General features: G+C 40.1%; 1 protein-coding gene across 1 annotated transcript in view; it reads right to left on the bottom strand.

Moving 5' to 3' along the window:
• Positions 1–24483, bottom strand: part of LOC126248624 (uncharacterized) — a 132279-nt gene that overhangs the window by 66321 nt on the left and 41475 nt on the right. Inside the window, exons 4-7 of the mRNA XM_049949794.1 lie at positions 18854–18963; positions 15254–17611; positions 14276–14385; positions 7409–7543 (exon numbers count right to left, since the gene is read on the bottom strand). Of these exons, the coding sequence (XP_049805751.1) occupies positions 7409–7543; positions 14276–14385; positions 15254–17611; positions 18854–18963 (2713 nt within the window). The remainder of the gene's footprint in view (positions 1–7408; positions 7544–14275; positions 14386–15253; positions 17612–18853; positions 18964–24483) is intronic.

Here is a 24483-nt window from a genome sequence, read left to right as displayed (position 1 = left end):
GATGTAGAGGCACATATCACTAAGGATACTGCCTACAGGTAAATTAAAAAGAGACCTTTAGAGGAAAGAGGACGACTTGCATGAGTATCAAGAGCACAGATGGAAAACCAGTACTAAGCAAAGAAGGGAAGGCAGAAAGGTGGAAGTAGTATATAGAGGGTCTATACAGGGGCGATGTTCTTGAGGACAATATTATGGAAATGGAAGAGGAGGTAGATGAAAATGAAATCGGAGATATGATACTGCGTGAAGAGTTTGACAGAGCACTGAAAGATCTAAGTCGAAACAAGGCCCCGGGAGTAGACAACATCCCATTAGAACTACTGATGGCCTTGGGAGAGCTAGGCCTAACAGAACTCTACCATTTAGTGAGCAAGATGTATGACACAGGCGAAATACCCCCAGACTTCAAGAAGAATATAATAATTCCAATCCCAATGAAAGCAGATGTTGACAGATGTGAAAATTACCAAACTATCAGTTTAATAAGTCAAAACTGCAAAATACTAACGCGAATTATTTACAGACAAATGGAAAAACTGGTAGAAGCCGACCTTGGGGAAGATCAGTTTGGATTCCGCAGAAATGTTGGAACAAGTGAGGCAATACTGACCCTACGACTTATCTTAGAAGAAAGATTAAGGAAAGGCAAACCTATGTTTCTAGCATTAGTAGACTTAGAGAAAGCTTTTGACAATGTTAAGTGGAATACTCTCTTTCAAATTCTGAAGGTGGTAGGGATAAAATACAGGGAGCGAAAGGCTATTTACAATTTGTACAGAAACCAGATGGCAGTTATAAGAGTCGAGGGGCATGAAAGGGAAGCAGTGGTTGGGAAGGGAGTGAGACAGGGTTGTAGCTTATCCCCAATATTATTCAATCTGTATATTGAGCAAGCAGTAAAGGAAACAAAAGAAAAATACGGAGTAGGTATTAAAATCCATGGAGAAGAAATAAAAACTTTGAGGTTTGCCGATGACATTGTAATTCTGTGAGACAGAGCAAAGGACCTGGAAGAGCAGTTGAACGGAATGAACAGTGTCTTGAAAGGACGATATAAGATGAACATCAACAAAAGCAAAATGAGGATAATGGAATGTAGTCGAATTAAATCAGGTGATGCTGCCGGATTCAGATTAGGAAGTGGGACACTTAAAGTAGTAAAGGAGTTTTGCTATTTGGGGAGCAAAATAACTGATGATGGTTGAAGTAGAGAGGATATAAAATATAGACTGGCAATGGCAAGGAAAGTGTTTCTGAAGAAGAGAAATTTGTTAACATCAAGTACAGATTTAAGTGTCAGGAAGTCGTTTCTGAAAGTATTTGTATGGAGTGTAGCCATTTATGGAAGTGAAATGTGGACGATAAATACACTCCTGGAAATGGAAAAAAGAACACATTGACACCGGTGTGTCAGACCCACCATACTTGCTCCGGACACTGCGAGAGGGCTGTACAAGCAATGATCACACGCACGGCACAGCGGACACACCACGAACCGCGGTGTTGGCCGTCGAATGGTGCCAGCTGCGCAGCATTTGTGCACCGCCGCCGTCAGTGTCAGCCAGTTTGCCGTGGCATACGGAGCTCCATCGCAGTCTTTAACACTAGTAGCATGCCGCGACAGCATGGACGTGAACCGTATGTGCAGTTGACGGACTTTGAGCGAGGGCGTATAATGGGCATGCGGGAGGCCGGGTGGACGTACCGCCGAATTGCTCAACACGTGGGGTGTGAGGTCTCCACAGTACATCGATGTTGTCGCCAGTGGTCGGCGGAAGGAGCACGTGCCCGTCGACCTGGGACCGGACCGCAGCGACGCACGCCAAGACCGTAGGATCCTACGCAGTGCCGTAGGGGACCGCACCGCCACTTCCCAGCAAATTAGGGACACTGTTGCTCCTGGGGTATCGGCGAGGACCATTCGCAACCGTCTCCATGAAGCTGGGCTACGGTCCCGCACACCGTTACGTCGTCTTCCGCTCATGCCCCAACATCGTGCAGCCCGCCTCCAGTGGTGTCACGACAGGCGTGAATGGAGGGACGAATGGAGACGTGTCATCTTCAGCGATGAGAGTCGCTTCTGCCTTGGTGCCAATGATGGTCGTATGCGTGTTTGGCGCCGTGCAGGTGAGCGCCACAATCAGGACTGCATACGACCGAGGCACACAGGGCCAACACCCGGCATCATGGTGTGGGGAGCGATCTCCTACACTGGCCGTACACCACTGGTGATCGTTGAGGGGACACTGAATAGTGCACGGTACATCCAAACCGTCATTGAACCCATCGTTCTACCATTCCTAGACCGGCAAGGGAACTTGCTGTTCCAACAGGACAATGCACGTCCGCATGTATCCCGTGCCACCCAACGTGCTCTAGAAGGTGTAAGTCAACTACCCTGGCCAGCAAGATCTCCGGATCTGTCCTCCATTGAGCATGTTTGGGACTGGATGAAGCGTCGTCTCACGTGGTCTGCACGTCCAGCACGAACGCTGGTCCAACTGAGGCACCAGGTGGAAATGGCATGGCAAGCCGTTCCACAGGACTACATCCAGCATCTCTACGATCGTCTCCATGGGAGAATAGCAGCCTGCATTGCTGCGAAAGGTGGATATACACTGTACTAGTGCCGACATTGTGCATGCTCTGTTGCCTGTGTCTATGCGCCTGTGGTTCTGTCAGTGTTATCATGTGATGTATCTGACCCCAGGAATGTGTCAATAAAGTTTCCCCTTCCTGGGACAATGAATTCATGGTGTTCTTATTTCAATTTCCAGGAGTGTAGTTTAGACAAGAAGAGAATAGAACCTTTCAAAATCTGGTGCTACAGAAGAATGCTGAAGATTAGATGGGTAGATCACATAACTAATGAGGAGGTACTGAATAGAATTGGAGAGAAGAGAAATTTGTGGCACTACTTGACTAGAAGAAGGGATCGGTTGGGTATCATCAAGGGATCACCAATTTAGTATTGGAGGGCAGCGTGGAGGGTAAAAATCGTAGAGGGAGACCAAGGGATGAGTACACTAATGTGTGTGTGTGTGTGTGTGTGTGTGTGTGTGTGTGTGTGTGTGGTTTTCTACATAACCTTAAAAAGCCGACTACAGTGCAAGAGACGCAGAATAACATATTCAAACACCATACAAAATACTTATTTACGTATTTGCACTTGACAACGAGAAAAAATTCTTGTAACATGTTGTGCTAAGAAAGAAAAAATAAGTAGTGCAGTATTTCATTATTTAAATAATGAATGACAGCTGCAGGCTTTCAAAACATTGATTATGACATGTGAATTTGAGTAAAACGTTCCTACTTCCCAAACAGTTATCAGTTCCAGTTACATCAGCAGTTTTTACTGGATAATAAACCTTGATTAGATAATAAGTCCTTGACAAGTCTTTTGATGCCTGTTATGTACATATACCATACATAAAGTGCACGGGGGTATCCTATACGTAACTTTTAAAAGCTTAAAACATTATTTCTCACACATTACATTTTCCCCGTGTTTTACACCATTTTTTTGAAGTCCCTTGAAAAGTGTAAAAGAGGGGTCTCACTGTATTCAGGTTTTATTAGAGTGGTTTTCTCCTTGCCATTTTAATGTCAGTTATAAAATCAAATCAATACCATTTGTGTTATCACTGTAATAGGTAGCATTAGAGTTCCTTTCATAACATGTTATCCACAGAGTACTGTTTGTGGCCAGGGCATTCTGTCTATACAGCATTCAGTACATTCATAAGCAGTTGCACAGGGGATGAACAATTTTTCCAACCGTGCAAATGATGTCAGGGTTCCATATTAGAAACCGTGACATTTATAGCTCCATGCAGCCAGGGTATTCACACCTGAACTATATTCAAATCCTTGAAAGGCAAGCATGCACTACCAGAGCTCTTTCAAGCAAATCATGACACGTTTACTTGTATAATTGTCTTTTGCTTTATATCCCTGTTCACAGATATTGTGCAAATGTATTCTACTAGATTCAACTTAAGTGTAATAATTTTACATTCATGTGTGTGTGCACATGTGGCAAAAATAAAAATTATCTTTAGCCATACAAAACACTTTAAAGACATTATCATAGTAACACAAGTTATTTCTCTGGTTGCGGTATACTTCATGGGCTTGTGGAACCTATTAAACAATTAATTGGTTTCTTAAACATTCTAACATGTTAACCACAATTAACAGCTTAGCCCATCCCTACGATCAATATGCTTACTATACATCTGTACGGCTTTCATTCAAATCAAAAGAAATTTCAATTATGTGCCTGTAAAAATGTTTTGGTCATACATGTGCCATGGGCCCTGTATCTTTGAAATTGTATATAAAAATATTGCTGCAGCTGGTGATGTATGAGGCCCCATTGTTCTGCTGTCCAATATCTCTTAGTACTTGTGATATGTTTATCTCAGCACATACTGAAAAAAACTATGCAACTATTTCCAAAATGATACGGCTCATCTGATGCTGTAAAGTGTGTTTTACAATCACCTTAGAAACCATGACGCTGTATTCAGACTGACAATGGCATGTTTATGGTGTAATTTCTGATTTTTAATTATGTCAATTAAAATCTGTGAATATGTCCACAGCCCCCTATTTATCTCTCACAGTAATAACTCTGTCAGTTGTTTTGAAATTTATGGGTGGGAGATAATGACACCAGACTCTCGAGGTCACCCAGGAGGCTTTGAAAGAAAGCTCCAGTGTCCTAACCAAATTGCTTTCCTGAGAATAAAATATGCTTTTTCTTTTAAAAATTAAAAATTTATTTTAATAACCAGTAAAAGTGTAGAGCTGCTTGACAAGATGGTAAGATGACAAAATTCTCCCCATGCCGTATTCTGCAAAGCTCTTGTTGCTTCACTTTCATTAAATTGTTCCCCCCCCCCCCCCCTCCCTCCCTCCCCCCCAGTACTGCTGCTGCTGAACTTCAGCTAATGATCTACCTATTATCCACGCCAGCTGCAGTTAATAATGTCTCATTTTTTACAAGTGTATTGATGTGATCCTTATTTTTCTGGCAAATTTTATCGGAAAGGAAGGAAATTATTCCTCAGGCTATTGTTACGAAGGTTTTGTGCTCATGTACTCAAGACTGCCTCCCTTCAGTGGTGTACCAATTCCCTCCAATGGGGTAAGAACTCAATATAGCTCTGGCTCGAAACAGAACTATTACCAAGTGTGTAATAGTTACCTTCCTGATGAATATGACATTACAAACGAAAACATGTCTCAGTCATGGATCTGAACTTTGACAGCAGGAGTATGACAAGCAGTCACCTTAACCATTATACTAACTGATCTTGTCACTGAAGTTTCCTCCAACATCACAATTTAATGTTACCGAATTTCATTGATTTTATCCCCACTGATCCAACTCATTTAATTTTAGTAAATTTAATTCAACTGGTAATATAGAACCTCTTGCCTTCCTTTACACATCAATGATGAAAAAGCTAAGTCTGGACACCTGGATGGGGATTTGAATCCCAGTCCTCTGAAGCCAAGAACAGTGTCTTAAGCACTGAACCAACTAGCTCTGTTAAATGTCTCATTAAAGATGAAATGTTACTGTTCAACATTGTACTTCTCAAAACAATGTTATACTGTAAATGAGATATATTTCAAAATGAAGTGTTCTTAGACATATTTTGTTGACAAAAATAATGCCCTATAACATTTTACAGAAATTTAGCGAAGTTCGCATAGATATATACACTACTACATCTAAGCTTGAAATCTTCAAGTTCCACACAGAAATACTGCAGAATGGTGAACCTAAGCAGATTAAACAGTGGCAAGATAGCACAGAAATATGCGACACACAGCACATCAGTATGAGACCACTAAATGATCCCAAAATAGTCTGTGTCAGCAAAGAACTTGAGTGCAGTGATCTTTACTGCGTACTTTGTGCATTTGGCAGATTGTATTCTGTTATGGAGCAAGAGACTATGAATACATGTGGATAACAAAACATGTGGGTAGGTCATTGGTAGATTAGAAGTCATCCATAGTCAATGTGAGAGACTAGTCAAATGCAACCCACAGTGTCATTTTACAGCTGTGAAGAATATTCTGGATAGAAGGAAATGTTCAACAGTCAAGTTCAAATATGAGCTAAAACTCAGTTCCTACACTTATCTTGTCTTAAGTGCCTGAAGACACTGAAAGCAGCCCAGCACTTGCCTTCGCTAAAGGTTTTGTGCCAGTCTCTGTGTATTACAAATACCATTGGACTACGTAAAGACAGCTTTGAGATGTTGCTCTGAATGTTCAATGTCCAGTCAGATGCATTTCTCTCTCACAAAGGCACTGGTCTCTTTCCCACTGTGAGTACACCATGGAGCAGTGCAATAGTATATTGTTTTCGGTGAGTTAGTGTAGTGCCAAGAATGGTTTTTGCCATCTGTTAAACTGGAAGTCCCATGGACACATCACAACTCTGCTAATATTATGTAAAGGGAGGCAACACGGTTGAACCAGTCTTCTTGCTGGAAGAACTTCAGGTTGGGAGCATGAAGGCGACAGCATATTTTCTTATGGTACTGTGGTGGTCGTACTCTATACGTATGGCATAATGAAATGGCATGTGCACTTTATTTCATGGTGCATACAGATCTGGGATCCACCTCATTGATGATAATATCTGATACCACACAGGGATGGCCAGGGCCTGGTATATATGGATACCTACACCATGAGAAAATCCCATGTCTGAAGTGGCCACCTTACTTGTCGGACTTCAATCTGACTGACCATGCAGGGGACACTTCAAGCAGATGGCTTTCAGAGCTTAACACTACCACCATGGACCATTGCTGACTTCCCAGAAACACTTGTGTAGCGATGTGGAGAATCATCACAAGCCATGCTGGACAGTTTAATTAGCAGTATAGGGTGCATTTATGTATCCTACGTGCTGTGTGAGGTCATTATATCCCATACGCCACCTATGTAGGGGCACATGGTAAGTGCCACTCGTAGACCAGAGACTGTTTTCCAGTACGCTTTGCATCCTCATCACTGTTCCGCAATGTTACCAGATCACATTTTAGTAGGCTTATTATAGGCATATCTCGTATTGTGAATGTATAAGATTAAATGACAATGTAATGTCATACAGCTCAAGTGTGTATCTAACATTCATCAACTAACTACATAAGGGATTTTCTAATATTGGGAGTGTGGTATTGTTGGTATTCACAAAGAATTTGAACACACTTTCTGGTAGAAGACTGAGGCATCAAACAGGACGATTTCATTTAGTATTAATGGTTTTAAGACAGATGCATACATGGAGGAAAAATGTTCAGATTTTAAAAAAAATTATTACTACCAATAATCATAGACACTAAATTAGCAGGAAATAAAATTAACTTACATCGATGATTTCAACATCATAATCATTACAAAACCAGTATTTCTTTCCAGATTCTTCACATAATTTTTCTGCAATAATATGGCAAAAATGTTCTATATCAAAAGTCTTCTGAAGTACAATAAGGCAGGGAGCCATCTGCAAAGCACCATGCAAAAATATATCAGAAACGTAGAACATTTTTATTAAAAATTATCCAAATTTGATTATTAATAATGTAAATTACACAGAATACACTTTAAAATATAGTATGTATCAAATCCATTACAATGACAAAATACGTGGAATTATGCAACCTCACGAAAACTCCTATTGTTGTGAATGTGCAATGAGTAAAATCAACTTTTTTTATGATGCAGCCACAAAAATTTCTCCTTCTTTGTAAGCATTGTATGCTCAATGTATAAATACCCATAACACAATAAAAAAATGTACTGATGATAATTCACAGCTCAGCATCGCAATATGCATGATGTGAAGAAGTGGTGACAAGAGGGTCACCATCTTACACTGAGAGCAATGGTGTGTGTGTGTGTGTGTGTGTGTGTGTGTGTGTGTGTGTGTGTGTGTAAGCCAATTTGGCACAGAAACAGCAGGCCTCTTGCAATCATCACTGTGGAATTTATAACCACCTAACTCCAATATAAGCAGAGACATGGGCAAAACCATGTTTTTCCAGCCCCCAGAGTATAGGCTGCCCTGCATGACAAGCATGTTACGCTGGAGTAGTATCGGCCTGCTTTATTGACCCACTTTGCGTGGTGGCCTGTATATCAGGGCAAATACACAATTCTCAACCCCCCCCCCCCCCCCCCCCCCGATGTGTAGCCTGTCATGCATGAAAGGCATGCCGGAGTCATACCAGCCTGCTTTAATTAATTGTATTTGCAGGGGCTACACATGCCAATGAGCATGGCTGGCAAAAGGTTGAAAACCATAGAGAAGGGGATGGACAGAGGTGAGGAGGAGGAGATGTAGAGACAGAAAGAGTGGTCAGGAGGAGATAGAGGTGAGAGGGTGAAGTGGACAAGTGGGCAGCCAGAGGGAGCGGAAGAGGACAACAGAGGGAGCAGAGGCGGGGGGGGGGGGGGGGGGAAGAGGAGGGCAGAGAGAGGCAGGGAAGAGAAGGTGTGTTTGATATGTGTGTCTAACGCAAATGCGGGTGAAGCTGCAGGGAAAAGGCTAGGTATTCATTATTATTAGATTTGTAAACCTGCATCATTTGTGCATTAACTAGTCAATTAATAAATTTAGAAAAGATCAGAGACATTTGTAAAATGCTTATTCTCATTTATCAACTAGTGAAATAAAAAATACATTTCAGAATTTCACGAGATAATAGATTAGTCATTTTGTGTGTCAAAGCTTGTAGTAACTTCAAGTAGCTTTCTATAGTTTGTAACTGTGTGAATCAGGTATCAGCTGCATGGGTAGTGTAGCCTAGTACTCTGTGTTTATGGAGAAGGTGCAGGAAATTGCCTGACTTCTTTGTTGTATGTAACATGGAGCATAGTGAGGGAGTGTGACATCCTTCCAATATAGCAAATATCATCCACTGAAGTCGCAGATTCTATATGTAAATACTACCTTCACATTTATCAGCACTGACAAACATCTTGGGCTACAAGAAATTCACATACAAGCTATGGCTAAAAGATTATCATTATGGACCAGTACTGCAGGTGCATTAGATCAAGGCTTAACACTTTTCCCCTATAAGTCAGATGTGGCCATATAATGTTGTAACTGGTTCTTCCTCAGCAGTTTCCAAACAATAGTGAAGCAAATCCTATCACATGGATATTTGTAACAGTTACATACTCACTGCTGCCAACAAATTTACACCATTACAGGGGCTGTTGTGATGTGTACAGGACTCCAAACTTATTATTTAGTAAACAACTAAAATAATCTATACTGACAATATAATGTTCGTGTATAGATAAAAATATTTACTCACCAAGTGGCAGCAGGAGAATACACACACAAATAGGTTTAACTTTTACAGGGTTTTAGAGCCAGTGGTTCCTCCTCCTGGCAGAAGAGGTGAATGGAAAAGAATCCAGCAAGTCTCCCCTGACCCGAGGTTGTGGGCGACTTTTCTGAACTGTACCTCTTTTCCTAAACCTCTCCAGTCCTTTTCCTTCACCGCTCTTCCTTCCCCTTCAACTCTTCTGCCAGAGGAAGGAGCCACTGCCTCCAAAAGCTTGTAAAAGTTAAACCTTTTTGTGTGTGTACTCTCCGGCCAACACTTTGTGAGTAGATTTTTTTTATCTATCCATTTAAATTTTATTGTATAACAAAACAAACTATGTTTATTACTATTTGTGAACAGCAAAATGTGTTGTCTTAATTGTAGAACTCTAGAAGGCTTTTGCCAGAAGTCTATACAAAATGTTGTGTTTTGATTATATAGAAATGGGTACTTTGATTGAAGTTAAATGCATTCTGAGTCAGAACAATTTAACCACAGTGTTTTAAAATCAGGTTCTGTCATTGGCCTAGTACCTTAATAAATGTTTTAACATTACCAGTCGACCTCTTTAATGAAAATTGTTAGATCTTTTGAACTATAATTACAATTGCATGACATAAGGAACATTCAAGAGCAATATCACTCTATGATTTGCCCCTAAATTACCCTGAGTTGAGCCCCTAAGGAAAACTTTGTTACTGTATAGAACAAAGCATCATACTTCACAGACTGTATATACGCAATTTGACCTTGACACACATTGGCAAGAATTGCCTGACTTCAATATTTTGTCTATCCTGAACCTTGTGTAGTCCATACCATAGAGGCTTACAGCTGTCATCAACATATATTGATGTGTTACACAGTACTAAGAGGAAGATGAATACCATTTTTATCCAGAAGCCTATACCAAATAAATTTTTTCATATGTGGTTATAGCTTACTCCAAATATCTTAAATTGTGACCATGTAGACTGTCAGATTTCAGCTATCATTTCCTAAACTCACTTGCAACAGTTAACATTTATATCGCTTCATTTCACAAACTGTAACAATTTATTTTCTGAAAGTAACATGTTTATAGTACTACATTCAACAATTTTATGGGAGCACCAATCTACCAACAGTACAAACACACGATTCCACAACTTTTCGGAACGTTACACTGGCTCACAAATGTCAAACCAGAAGGGAGAGTGGAAGGGCAAAGTAAGTGCAATTTAATGGTTGCCACCATCTACACACATACTCCATAAGTTGCCATACGGTGCATGGCAGAGGATACCTTGTATCATTGCTAGTCATTCACTTTTTTCTTTCATGCGCAAAAGGAGTGAACAAGTGTCTCTATATGTTTCTGTATGAGAAGTAATTTTTACAGTGTCTACAGTCCTTATGTGAGATGTATGTTGATGACAGTAGGATCAGTCTATCATAACTGCTAGTTCTCTAAACTTTCTCAAGAATGTCTCACGAAAAGAACTACTTTTTCCCTCCAGGTATTCCAATCCGAGTTCACTGAAGATTTCCATAATACTCGTGTTCTTCAAACATACCAGTAAAAACCTAGCAACACACCTCTGTACTTCTTAACAGACCTAGTGGGAATCCCAAACACTCAAGTAGTACTTAAGACTGGGTCGCATAAGTGTTCTGTGCGCCTCCCCTTATCTGGAGTTCTGGGTGATCCCATTTTAGTTCCTAATTTTCTACAAACACTTCCTTCCTTTAATCCGATAAAGCACTCTATTATAATAAAAGAAATTTAATCTGTAACAATTTATGATTGTCTGTCTATGATGCTGCTTGGTAAGCAGAAACTTTTCCTACAATTTCTAAAATATATTTTATTATAGAACAACAAAAACAGAGCAGCATGGTGAAGCAGACTTATGAAGTTCCCTTACATAGTATTTCATGGTTACTAAGATTACTATTATAGTCTTTGCAGTTGCCTTTCTGGTGCTGACCTTGTCATCCTCTCCCAGATGATATTTTGCAGATGAGGGGTCAGTACACTGCTCTCCACATCACTGTAAACTTTCAGACCTACGAACCACTTCTACTCAAGACCTAGGAACCACTTCTACTCAATCAAGTAGAACCTCAATTGGTGACACAAGGCTGAGTGCACTCTGTTACAGTCCTTCCAAAGAGGTAAAATCTGTGGCAGCACTGGGAACTGAATCTGTGTCCTCTGTATGAGAGATAGACATGCTGACTCCTCAGCTTCTGAGGTGGGCCTTTTATTTTCTACATTTTCACTTTTTAATGGTTTCTCCAAAGTAGGGATACCTATTTTGAAATTCCTGTTAGTCTTCACTTTTTCTTGCAACTATCAGCACTTTTTCAACATTTTAATTCTGAATATACAAATATTTCATCCAGCGAGGCCACAAGGCAGTTACATCTGTCAACTTCACTGAAATAAAATGTGAGATGAACTAGATTTTAAAAATCTGGCATATTTAAAATGAAAAATGCATTGTGTATTTTCTCTTTGTTTTCAACACTGCCAGACCATTAAATTCATTTCTAGCATCTGCTGAACCAAATTTTTCATATTAGGTTGTTGTGATCTTGAGATGCAGTTCCAACATAACTTTCATATTTACTGCATCTTCTGTGATTATGGCTAATCTTCTCCAATGTACTCTCTAAACTGTTTACCTAAACCTCAAACTATTAATTTTTTTTGCTCAGTTTTCAAATATGAAGAAAACTATACACTTATTTACTGTACAGCATCACAGATCAATATTCTCATACTACTGAGTACTAACAGTTAGCACAATGATCGACTCCACTAACATGATGACAAACTTTTACAAACTGTGTTGATGCCAGAATGAGTATATCAAATTAACACATATTTCATTCTTGTGGTTATCCTCCTATAGCTGCTTAAAGCTACAAATGTTATTTGACACACAGGAGAGAAAAACAACAAATAATAAAACAAAGAAGTTCGCAGTCTTTGGGCAGAGAATTGGATGTGCAAAACAACATATAAAGAAATACAAAGCAAAAGCCATAAAAAGTAGTTGCCTCATCTCCTACAGATTTTACTCCTTAAAGAACAAATAAAATTAAGTTTTGGCTGAAAGTGAAAGACAATGGATACTTAAAGACATCAATATGATTTAGTTTGTCACATGAAGAAGTGTCGAAGTCCACACATACATTATGTCATAACAACCAAATGTTACATATTATGGAATAATTGTGACAGCACAAAGAAAAATAAATGAACCCCCCCCCCCCCCCCACACACACACACACTCCAACAACCTCACAAGCAGATGTGAAGGTTAACACCATGAAAGAGTTGCCTCGCTCCAATTCTATCAAATGTCAACACCAATTACTCATCAGAATTTAAATCAGAGGTGGCTGCTGTGTTGGGAGGAAGCCCCCTTGTAACCATTGTGCCATTAAAGTGGGATGTCTGTCATCAGACCTACTCGTGGCTATCTGGGAAACAAGCTTAGGTTGTGCGGGACATGCCACATCAGCAAGTTTGATCGCAACCAGACTGTGAGTGGTCAATGTGCAAGACACCATCTCCAAGGCTGTGCATGAAGTGGGCTTTTCATGTGCTACTTTCACAAGGATGTTCCACTAGTATCTTAATTCACAGAAAACTGTCATCACCAGTGTCAAATGCTGTGGGCAACAAGGCATTAACAATAGGGGACACTGTAAACTATGATGAATTGTAACCACTGGTATGGAGTAATGTGAACAAATTGCTGCCTAATTCAATACTAAACAACAACCTGCAAGCTGTCATACAATCCAGAAATGTCCCATATTTGGAACTCTTGCTCACCACAAATCACAAGGACAGACAGTAGTATGTGCAAAAGAATACTTCACTGGATGTTAAATGTGTGCAAAATGTCTTCAACATAAGGAGACATGAAATTTCCTGGCAGATTAAAACTGTGTGCCAGATCGAGACTCGAACTTGGGACCTTTGCCTTTCGCGGACAAGTGCTCTACCGTAGGAGACAAAATACTGGCAGAAGTAAAGCTGTGAGGATGGGGTGTGAGTCGTGCATGGGCAGCTCAGCCAGTAGAGCACTTGCCCGTGAAAGGCAAAGGTCCCGAGTTTGAGTCTGGGTCGGGCACACAGTTTTAATGTGCCAGGAAGTTTCATATCAGCGCACACTCAGTTGCAGAGTGAGAATCTCATTCGTAAAGAGACATAGTAAACATTGGACCAAGTCTATGGCAGGGCACGTGTGCTTCGAAAATCACATGAGGCTACGCATTTAGATTTGACAACAGGACAGGTGGTTGACGTACTCTTGTGAGAGAGATGTTGAAATGGGTCCCCTGATTTTCCGCCATTGTCTCAATACAGAAATCTACTACATTATTGTGTGCATATGTTTGCTTGATTACAGTATGGAACCAGAGCACCTAACCTCAATCATACCGAACACATTTAAGACACTGCTGAACACGATACATGGGCCTTTGACACATCTCTCATCACTATCAGTAAATTGTGGATGACAGTTACAGAACTGTTTAACAGAATGGCTCCCCAACAATTTCAATATCTTGTTATGCCCACATCAAGGTATTGCTGGCATTAGGGCAAATTCTGTTTCTCATTAGTGTGTTCTCCACAATAACTCTAGAACTCCATTAGTTGTCTCCTATTCTCAATTTTTCCAGCATTCCAGATCATGACATTATTTCAACCATTCACCACATGAAATCTTTAAAAATGGAAACTTCTACCTACATTTTAGTTTGGATGGATTCTATGTTGACATGTTTTCATAGTAATAGCAACATGAACTGTAAAATGTTCAGAAATAAAGAGTGTTGCTTAAGATATTACAGTTAATTTTTCACAGTTAATGCATTAAGATATTTACCAGTTTTTCAGCTTTTGAATTTGATATCATCTGAAGCTGCATATACCCAGCACCATGAATCTCTAGTGGAAGTGCACAGTGGTAACCAGGGCTCTCACCAGAGTCATCATCTGCACACATTAAATAAAAGCCACATTTTTTAAGCCATCTCACTAAAATTGTAAAAACCTACACAACTGAACTGCTCTGTCAATTATGAACACATACTCCATTAATAAAATATATAAGTAGCAAAAAATGAGAACATTTGGCAGTGAGGCTTAGCATAAGTCATAGATTTTTCCTCAAGATGTTTTTCACTCGTATGAAAAAGGGAATGACACACAGTACAAAGTGCAACAAAATGGTATATGATTAACTTCTCATGGTTGGCATTCACAGTCATGTAATATTTCTTAAAAGACATCATAGTTGCTGTTGACTGTATAAATCCGTTGTGTGCTTGCCATTAACATTCACTCAGGGTTTTCTGTGGCAGAAATATTATATAATCACAAACAAATATTTGAAAACATGAATGTCTTTGAAACTTCCTGGCAGATTAAAGCTGTGAGGACCGGGTGTGAGTCGTGCTTCGGTAGCTCAGATGGTAGAGCACTTGCCCGCGAAAGGCAAAGGTCCCGAGTTCGAGTCTCGGTCGGGCACACAGTTTTGATCTGCCAGGAAGTTTCATATCAGTGCACACTCCGCTGCAGAGTGAAAATCTCATTCTGGCTGAATGTCTTTGATGAACACATTCCTGATGGTTCACAGAAGTAGCAGCATGAGACGCAGTAGATATTTAAATAAAATTTGTGTTGCAGTTACATAGTCAAAAAGCGAAAGACAACATTCATTACAAAAATATATACCAAAGGGTGAAGGGGTGTCCCTTGCTTAAATCCTCAAAGATAACAAAGTAATATGTATAACTTTAAAAAATATGATTTATAAAATGAATAACTTCATACAGTAATACTGCTAAATTGCACCACTTACCTTCTATATCTGTTATTACAGATACTAGTTCATCATCCACTTCTACAAAACTCCTTTTTAGCTGTATAGTGCATCTGGCTGGGTTGTATTTTTTTGCAGATGTACTATTTGGATTGCTGGAAGTTTCTTGAAGACTGTGTAAATCATCTGATAGGTCTTTCACTGTATCCACAGATTCTGATCTTTTATTCACAGGAGCATCAGACAAATTATCAGCCTCTTTCTGAGGTTGAATTAGGGTAGTTTTATTTTGATTTAATGGCCTCAGTACTACTTTGTCAGAGTCCAGATGACTATGATTCTGAGGAACGTAATTTTCACCATTTGCCATACTGTAAGGAGCTCCTGGAGTCTCAGTACATGACACAGCATCAACATTTTCTCCAAATGCTTCATAATACCAGCTGCGATTACTTAAGGCATGTGAGCCATTAACAGAGTTGGATGGTGATCTTGCACCCGCGTTAACTTCTACATTATCAGAAAGACTATCACAAAAATGGCGTCTGTTGTTCACTAAGTGAGCTGCTGATGGTAGAAATGAGGATGATAACCTCAACCTGAAATCAGATTCACGGCGTCTGTGCAAGTGGAAAGGAACAATGTTTTCTTCATCTTCACATTCTTCACAAAATTCATATTTCTTGTCTGCTAAACGTCGGCGCCTGTAGGTACTGAATTTTTCTGAATCAGATTCCAAAGTTTCCTCTTTAAATTCATACGCCTTCTCTGCCTCATCTGCAACTTTGCTATGAAGTCTAAGTGTGGGGGAATTCAAAACTGATGATGGACTGTTGATTTTTAAAACACTTCCAGGGGGAAAGGATTTGTGTCTCTGAGCAAATTTTCTTTTTCTGTTAAGCATTAACTGGCTTTCATCATTTTGTGATGATTCTGCATTTAATTGTGAACTCTTGGGAACAGGTGAAAGAACTTTAGGAACTGAGGCACTTTCTTCGGGACCAGGACAGCTTGACACATTAATATTTAATTCCTGAGGTGAACCTGCTATTGACACATCTCTTTGCTGGTGCCCATCAGTCTGCTCTGGGGAAATGCTTTCCCTGCTAGGTTGCCCAACTGAAATCTGAGGTATAACTGACTTTACATCTCGTTTCACTGACTGATCAGATTCATTCTGCCGATGGACACTTTTTCTCTGCTTTAGTGTATGAGATCTCGTGACCCTACAGGAATACAATTTATCACAAAAATTTTTTACAAGTTTCTCACTTGTTGACAACTGTATAAGATTATTTGTTTCGCTAATAGAGTGGCCTGTATCTACGCAAGAACAGGTGTTCCTGCCATCAGTGTTACATACACACACAAATGAACTCTCATCACACCCTTCGGGAACTGGCACTCGGCACTCCTTTTTTTCATTAGAGTTTGTCAGCAAACCCTTGTTCCTTCTGAAAATAGTGTGTCGCTTGTTGCCTTTATTGGTGGTTGACATATTTCCTTCTAAATCATTCACTATATCAACACGACTTGCACCTGACAGCATATCTTTGTCGAGAATATCAATACTATTTGCAGCAGAGTGACTTTTAGAGTCAGCCTCACAGTCTGCATCTTTCATAGTACTTTGACATTCATCTTGGAATTTTTTTAATAATGACACAAATATATCACTTGGGAATGAGGAACAGTAACCTTTGAAATCACAAGTTTTGTCAAAATTGTTACTGGAGGAATTAAATGGTCTGTCAGCTTTTCGAACACCTTCAGGAATTTCATTCTCCATCACATCTACATTTTGCTGACGAACTACAGCAATATTTACTGTTTTATGTTCACTGTCTGAATCACATTTTTCTAAGCTACGATTTAAAAGTACACAGTTTCCTGCACTGGTGGAAAACATTTGATGGCATAACACTTGAGAGTCAATTAAAGCTGTTTCACATGGTTGCTTGTTACCAATTGCAATATCTGAGGCACAGGTAACTGAATCTATATAATCTTGCTTATTGCTTCCAGTACTTTCTCTGAAACAATGTTCTGGGGAGACAATACTATTTTTAGGAGATTCTGCAGTTTCACAAGTTGACTGTTGAACAGACATTTTCACAGATGAATTATTTTCTTCTGAATTCTCTGGAGCTTCCTGCTCTACAGCAACAGGTGGCGACTGTTGCCTAACGTACGAATATGTGTTGCCTACATACTCCAAAGAAGTACTCAGAACGTGTAGAAAGTTTCCTGTGTTTAACAACACATAACCATCGCATTTCATGCTTACAGTGGGTCGAAATTTAGGGTATGGAGAAACCACATCAAATGTGGTATGGACCGTGACACTGTGCTTCATACAACTAAAACGAACACAACTATCCCAACTAGCAGCCAGATCTGAAATGGAAAGAGAAAAGAACATAATTAACAGGAGTTTTTTTCCTTTTGATCTAGGTACTACAATGGATCAAATATTATTCATGATAATTAAAAACACACATATGTTTCTTTCTCTTGCATTAAGTGTCCTCTCCAATGCTACAAAATTTAATTTTAAAATTTTTAAATATTACAATGAAATTGGACAAATGAATGCAACTCTCCAAAGAGACTGTATGCAGTGAAGCAACTCAGGAAGTTGTATTTGCTTTAGCAATAACAGTCTTAATTGTTTTGCTACTGAAGAGAATGTTTAGAAATTTAAGAAGCATGCTTATATTTTGCAGGTCATAACATAAGGAACTCTGAAAGCAACTTGTATTAAAGAAACTGCAAGCAGTGATCCTATGAAATATAATTTATTGAGTAAATGAAAGGCAAGGAAGATGATTCTGCCAACTGTGAGATACCTTCCCAATACATTGTACTTATATTCGATTTGAACATGTTTACACAAAAACAGGAGTAGACAAATTGTTCTGAAATGCTCCGTTCTTTGTCATATCCTATAATAGTAGTTATAACTAACACAATGATTCTTTATACAAGCTTGAAGAAAGCACATTAATTTTTTTTTAAATTCCTTAATCCTGTCATTTGGACATGATCTCCTACCGCCTAACACTAAAACAGCTCTTACACATATGGCAGGTATATAAATTTACACAAAAATCTCCAGAAGTAAATCACAGAGGTAGAGCTGGTCACTGGCATGCACTTTCTGACTAGTGATCTTCCCCTGGTTACATCAGATACTAGCACGGAAGGCAACATGGATGTATTGTATTTCTTTGTTCTTACTTCACCTGACTGTCACTGGAGTGTTTTTCCATACTCTTCACACCAAAACTAGCAATATTATTATTGTTTTTTATGGACACAGAAGGCTGTCAGATTACTTCACCTGAACGAAGTTCCAGGTGCCTTGGGAGAAACTGATCCATCACCATCATCAGGTTAATGACAATGAAATAGGGGACGTAGGAAATCCTTAACAACAGGATATCGTAAATTTCTCAAAAGAACTTACATATAAATGTATGAAAATTTGATAGATCAGTCAAGACGGGAAACACAAGCTGACAAAATGTGTAGAAATCATATTCAAGGTAGCACCAGTTAGAAGGCCTTTACTACAAACACAACAACAATATATGTGTCTAGAAATTATAAAGCCGTTACATCACTGAAACACTGTACCTTCATCTTCATAGGAAGCAGCAACTTTGAGGCAATCCTGGCATTTATTCAGGGACGGCACAGTTGTTATTGTCAAATACGATCGTTGTTGAGCTTGGCTTGTTTCATAGCTGAAAAAATAAAACATGTGAAGAACTAACGCACATGCTGAACAGAAAAAGAAAGCATACACAAGGCAGCATGTACTTACGAAATTGTATTATAAAAGCATTTATGTATGGCGTAATATGTAAATCACCATTAAAAGAATATTAATTGACTTATTTTAAATAGTAGTAGTGTCATACCTTTCAAAAATAACAAAACATCAGATAATGAAACAGTTATGTCTCATAAATATTGAAAACTTGAACAGCACATAATAAAGTGAGACAAATTACAAAATTTTAACACACAACAATAAACATAAAATATATTCTAGCACTAAAACTGTAACAATGTGTCAAAGTATTTTACGCCCACTATAATTTTAGAATAATAATAAAGTGTGGGGGTAGGTGGTGTTCAGAGGGGGTGTGGAGGGGTGAGTTTACGACAGAGTGCAGAGCTTGTATTCCAGAAACCTAGTACATGAATTCACTCCAAATTATAGCAAAGTTTCACAACTGGTAAATACAAATAGGGCAAGGGGCTGAGTAATGTAGTTTACATATGATGAGGGAAATAAATGAAGTGAGTAACAATACATCGATTTTGTCTTCCCATGTTATAGTCACAGAAGAAGCTGAGTAGCACCATGGAGTAGTAGTTATGATACTAAACTGTTGCATAGAGAGTCGTGAGTTCAAAACTCACCTGGACTGTACAATTTTAATTTCTATATTCGGTTCGAGTACATTCTAGAAGTATCCACAAATGTCAAGAATAATTGTACTGGAATGTTCTGTAGCCGAATATATACTGTATGTGCTGGCCGGAGGCAATTCGCTCCGTGCTCTTGTATGTACAAGTTCTGAATAAACCTTCATCAAGTGAAGTTAGTGTCTGTCATTCATCTAATTACACATTCTTCTATGTGACATTATTCTGGTGGAGACGCTGGGTACTGGAACTTGTGATAGTGCACATTATCGATGACACAGTGGCTCCCATCAGGGCACGACAGAGCTGCCGTTTATGTGACAAGAAACCTGAGTTTGAGCCATTTTCAACAGATCGTAATCTATCGGAGACAGAAGAAGAAGAGGACATTACGATGACAGCAACTGTGTGTCACCACATGAGACATCCTTTCGGGTTCTCTGGTGATGATGGCCAAGATCCACACAAGTGGCTGAAGGTATATGATCGTATAGCCAAATTTAACAAATGGGATGACACCGTGTGTTTGGCTGATGTATTTTTCTACTTGGAGAAGTTCACAAGCTGGGAAGTATTCCAGGCTGAACTGCGCAACGATAGAAGTGCAAGACTGAAGATAAATTAAAGTGCAGGGCACAGCGTCCAGGAGAAACTACAGAATCCTACATTCAAGACGTCTACGAGCTGTGTAAAATAGCGGATCCTAGAATGAAGGAGGAAGATAAGGTTGCACATCTCATGAAGAGTGTTGCTGAGGACATTTATCAAGCCCTAGTCCTGAAGGAGGTTTCGACAGCAAAAGACTTCATAAAATGGTGCCAGTATATCAAGACAGAGCATCAAAAAAGAATTACATGCAAGGAGTTTGAACAGCTTCCAAACGTCACTTGATGTCTGTGATGGAGGAAGCACCTGATTTCACAATTTTTCTTCGTCAGATAGTGAGAGATGATGTTCAAAAGGCACTTGGATTGCATGGCAAGCAAAAAACTGAGACGCTTCAACAGGTCATAAGGGAGGAAGTAGAACAGACATTGAACCCAATCTCTTGTCCTTCATTTCCCTTTAAAATGGTGAAAAAGTCGAGACCCAGGCGGAGTTACATTCCTACAATGCCACATGAGGAACCTGTTTGGGTACCAAGGAAGACTGTCGCCTGGAGGACCCAGGATAACCAACCAGTATGTTTCCACTGTGGACAACAGGGGCATGCGGTGCGCTATTGTCGAGAAAGGCGGCAGATATTTGATGACAGCCATGCCAGAAGACAGCAGATTAATTTTAGCCGACGCGAACTCCGTGACGACACAGATGAACAAGAAGATGTGGGTGCAGGACGACGTAGGTCACAATCGCCGCAAGCTAGCCGCTGGAAAGGACGCTCCCCAACACGCTGATCAAGGTCTCCATCACTGTTTAGAAGCCCCAGCCAATCACCTAGCCGCCGCAACCTGGAAAACTAAAGGGGGCGACCTTCCTTGGAGGTGAGGCCACTGAAGAGAAAAATCCTCTGCCATTAATCACTACTAAAATGATAGGAAACTACGTTGATATCCTCATGGATCACCATCCAGCCCAAGCTCTTGTGGACTCTGGAGCATCATATTCAGTCATTTCCGAGAAGTACCGTCACCAGTTGCAGAAAATCGTATTCGTCTACAACAAAACATCTCTGCTGAAGCGGGCTTATGGAAAATATGTAAAACCTACAGGAAGATGCACATCCGAGCGTGTGGAGACTACGTGTGCTGCATGAAGTGATCATTCCTGCAGTCAGTGCTACAAAGGTAAATGTCGCGTGTCATGCCATGCATCAACCCATGGATCTTGTAGTGGAATGTAAGAGAAGAATAACTTGGTCATCCCAGCCTCTGTTGTTTGGTTTAAGAATGGATTTGGTGAATTGTGGATAGTTAACTGTCGCCGAGAACCGCAGATCCTTCCAAGACGCATGTGCGTATCAAACGCTGAGCCGTTAATCGAAGAACAACTGAGTGTCATAGAAACCTTCCATACCAAGTATGTGGGCGAAATTAGCGCTACCACTACTAGACAAGATCTTCTAGCTCGACTATCACCAGATCTCACTAAGGAACAACAGAACAAGCTACTTGCCATTCTTCAAGAGTTCTCTGAATGCTTCAATCCACAGGTGGAGAGCAAATTAGACAAATCGACACTGAAGCACTGGATTAGCACTAGAGACCATCAGCCAATAAGCCAGAGAGCATATCGTGTGTCAGCAATGGAATGTCTAATAATCCGCAACGAGGTAGAGAAAATGATGAAGAATGACATCATTCAGCCTTCGCAGATCCCATGGTCGTCACCAGTGGTTCTCGTCAGGAAGAAGGATGGCAGATGGGGCTTTTGTGTTGATTACAAGAAGCTTAATAAGCTAACTAAGAAGGATATTTACTCTCTTCCATGAATTGATAATACACTAGCTTGTCTGAAGGGGGTTAAGTTTTTATCAACCATGAACATGTACTCAGGATACTGGCAAATCAAAGTAGATGAGGCTGAAAATGAGAAAATTGCATTCATCACCCCTGAGGCTTGTATGAGTTTAAGGTAATGCCAATTGGTTTGTGTAATGCACCAGCAACTTTTGAACAGAAGATGGGTAATCTTCTAAGTCACCTGAAGTGGACAATGTGTCTTTGTTATTTAGATGACATTATAGCGTTCTCAAGAGACATCTGATAAAAACATAAAAAGACTGAGGGCCATTCTTAAGTGTCTCCAACAAGGCGGACTTAAACTTAATCCAAGAAAGTGTCTCTTTGGAGTAAAAGAAATCAAAATACTTTGACACCTTGTGTCAAACAAAGGTGTGCAGCCAGACTCAGAAAAGGTGAGATCTATTCCTAAAAGTATTAGATATGTGAGAAGCTTCCTTGGATTATGTTCTTATTACCATTGTTTTATCAAAGACTTGTATCAAAGCCAGGTCACTCCAAGAGTTGTTAGAAACTAATGCTAAATTTATCTGGGGTGGTGCTCAACAAGATTCTTTCAATGAGCTACGAAAAGCTCTGGCGACTAACCCTGTACTTGTGCTGTATGATGAGAGAGCACCTACAGAACTACACACAGATCACAGCGGGTATGGGGTCGGTCAGAGGATGTGAAAGGACAATTTAAGGTAGTTAATGGATTACTTTGCAAGAAAAACTGATCTGTTTGGAAAGAGGTGGCTACCAGTGATTCCTAAACACATGTGCTTAGATGTTCTACAGAAATTCCATGACACACCTGAGGCTAGACATTTAAGGTTTATTAAGACAAACGATAGAATCCGCAAGAGATATTTCTGGCCAGGTTTATTTAGGAGTGTGTTGCACTGTCGAGAGCGCCAGAGGAGAAAGGCAGTTCCTCAGAAACCACCTAGCCGACTCTTACCATTTACACCAGCTGAAACGCCTTTCCAGTGTGTTGGGATTGACCTCCTTGGACAATTTCCAACATCTGCTAGTGGCAATAGATGAATTATTGTTTGCACTGATTATCTGACACGCTATGCTATTACAAAAGCCGTGAAAACAGCCGAAGCATTCGAGGTAGCAAAATTCATCGTGGAAGACATTGTATTAAAATACGGTGCCCCAAGGTCATTAATTATGGATCGCGGGAAAGTTTTTCAATCACCGTCGGTGCAACATTACTCATCACATGACGACTGCCTACCATCCACAAACTAACGGACTTACTGAATGCCTTAGTAAGACCTTGGCTGACATGCTATCAATGTTTGTCAATGTTGAGCAGAGCAACTGGGATGAGGTGCTACGTTTATTAAAGTTTGCCAACAACACCACCAACCAAGACACCACAGGATGTACGCCATTCTTCCTGGTGCAAGGGCATGAGCCGACTACGACAATGGACACTGTGTTTCCATTACAACCTGATGACATGGACGACGACTACACCGGCCAGGTGTTAACCAGAGCTGAGAAAGCTTGGCAGTTAGCTCGACTCCACATGCTGCAGGCTCAAGAAAACGATCGCTGAAGGTATGACGCGAGCCACCGCCCTGCTGTCTACCAGCCTTGTGACCTCGACTGGATCTTCACTCCTGTTCACAAGGTTGGTCTCTCTGAGAAGCTCCTCACGCGCAACTTTGGACCTTATAAGGTTGTAAGACAGTTGTCTGATGTTACTTATGAAGTTGAAGATTTCGACACCGACACAAGACAACGAAAGATCAGAGATACGGTCCACGTCCTTCGAATGAAGTCCTATAAGGATCCTGCAACCTAGGATAAATTCGAATCTCCAGCAACAGGCAACAAGTGGAAAGATGACGAACAGCATAGTGGCAAAAGAAGTTCTGAGAAGATCACCGCCAGGGTGAGAATCAGTCATCCATTTCCATTAGTAAACTACATCACTCTAATCTTACAGCAAATGTTCTCTAAATAATCTAATCTGAAAAGAGTCACCAGAGATTAAGGTCTATTTTCAACTTACAATGAATAGTCAAACGTCATAAGAAGGCACTCATGTTATGTTAATACCGAGGCCTATCCTCTATGATGTGTTAGAATAGTTTTGAAGAGAGATTGGTCCGTACATCTTGCAGTGCTACTCACAATTGTTCTTATGTAGTTTGAGCTGGGCTCATCATGCATATGCAAGTACTGACAACATTACATAAATGCTCATTTGGATTAAGAGTGTGTGATCTGGAGAGACAAGCAGTGGTCGTGAAATCGCTGGAGTGTGCATCAAGCCATCTACGTGTAACCAAAGAGTGATGACTTATCTAATTGCCCTCCTGAAACAGGTCACCTCTAATGACAGAAACAGATGCAAATGGTCTG

This window comes from Schistocerca nitens, chromosome 3 (genome assembly GCF_023898315.1).
Source record: "Schistocerca nitens isolate TAMUIC-IGC-003100 chromosome 3, iqSchNite1.1, whole genome shotgun sequence".
NCBI lineage: Eukaryota > Metazoa > Arthropoda > Insecta > Orthoptera > Acrididae > Schistocerca > Schistocerca nitens.
Note: the sequence above shows the minus strand (reverse complement) of the source record. Positions and strands in the feature narration are given on the sequence as shown.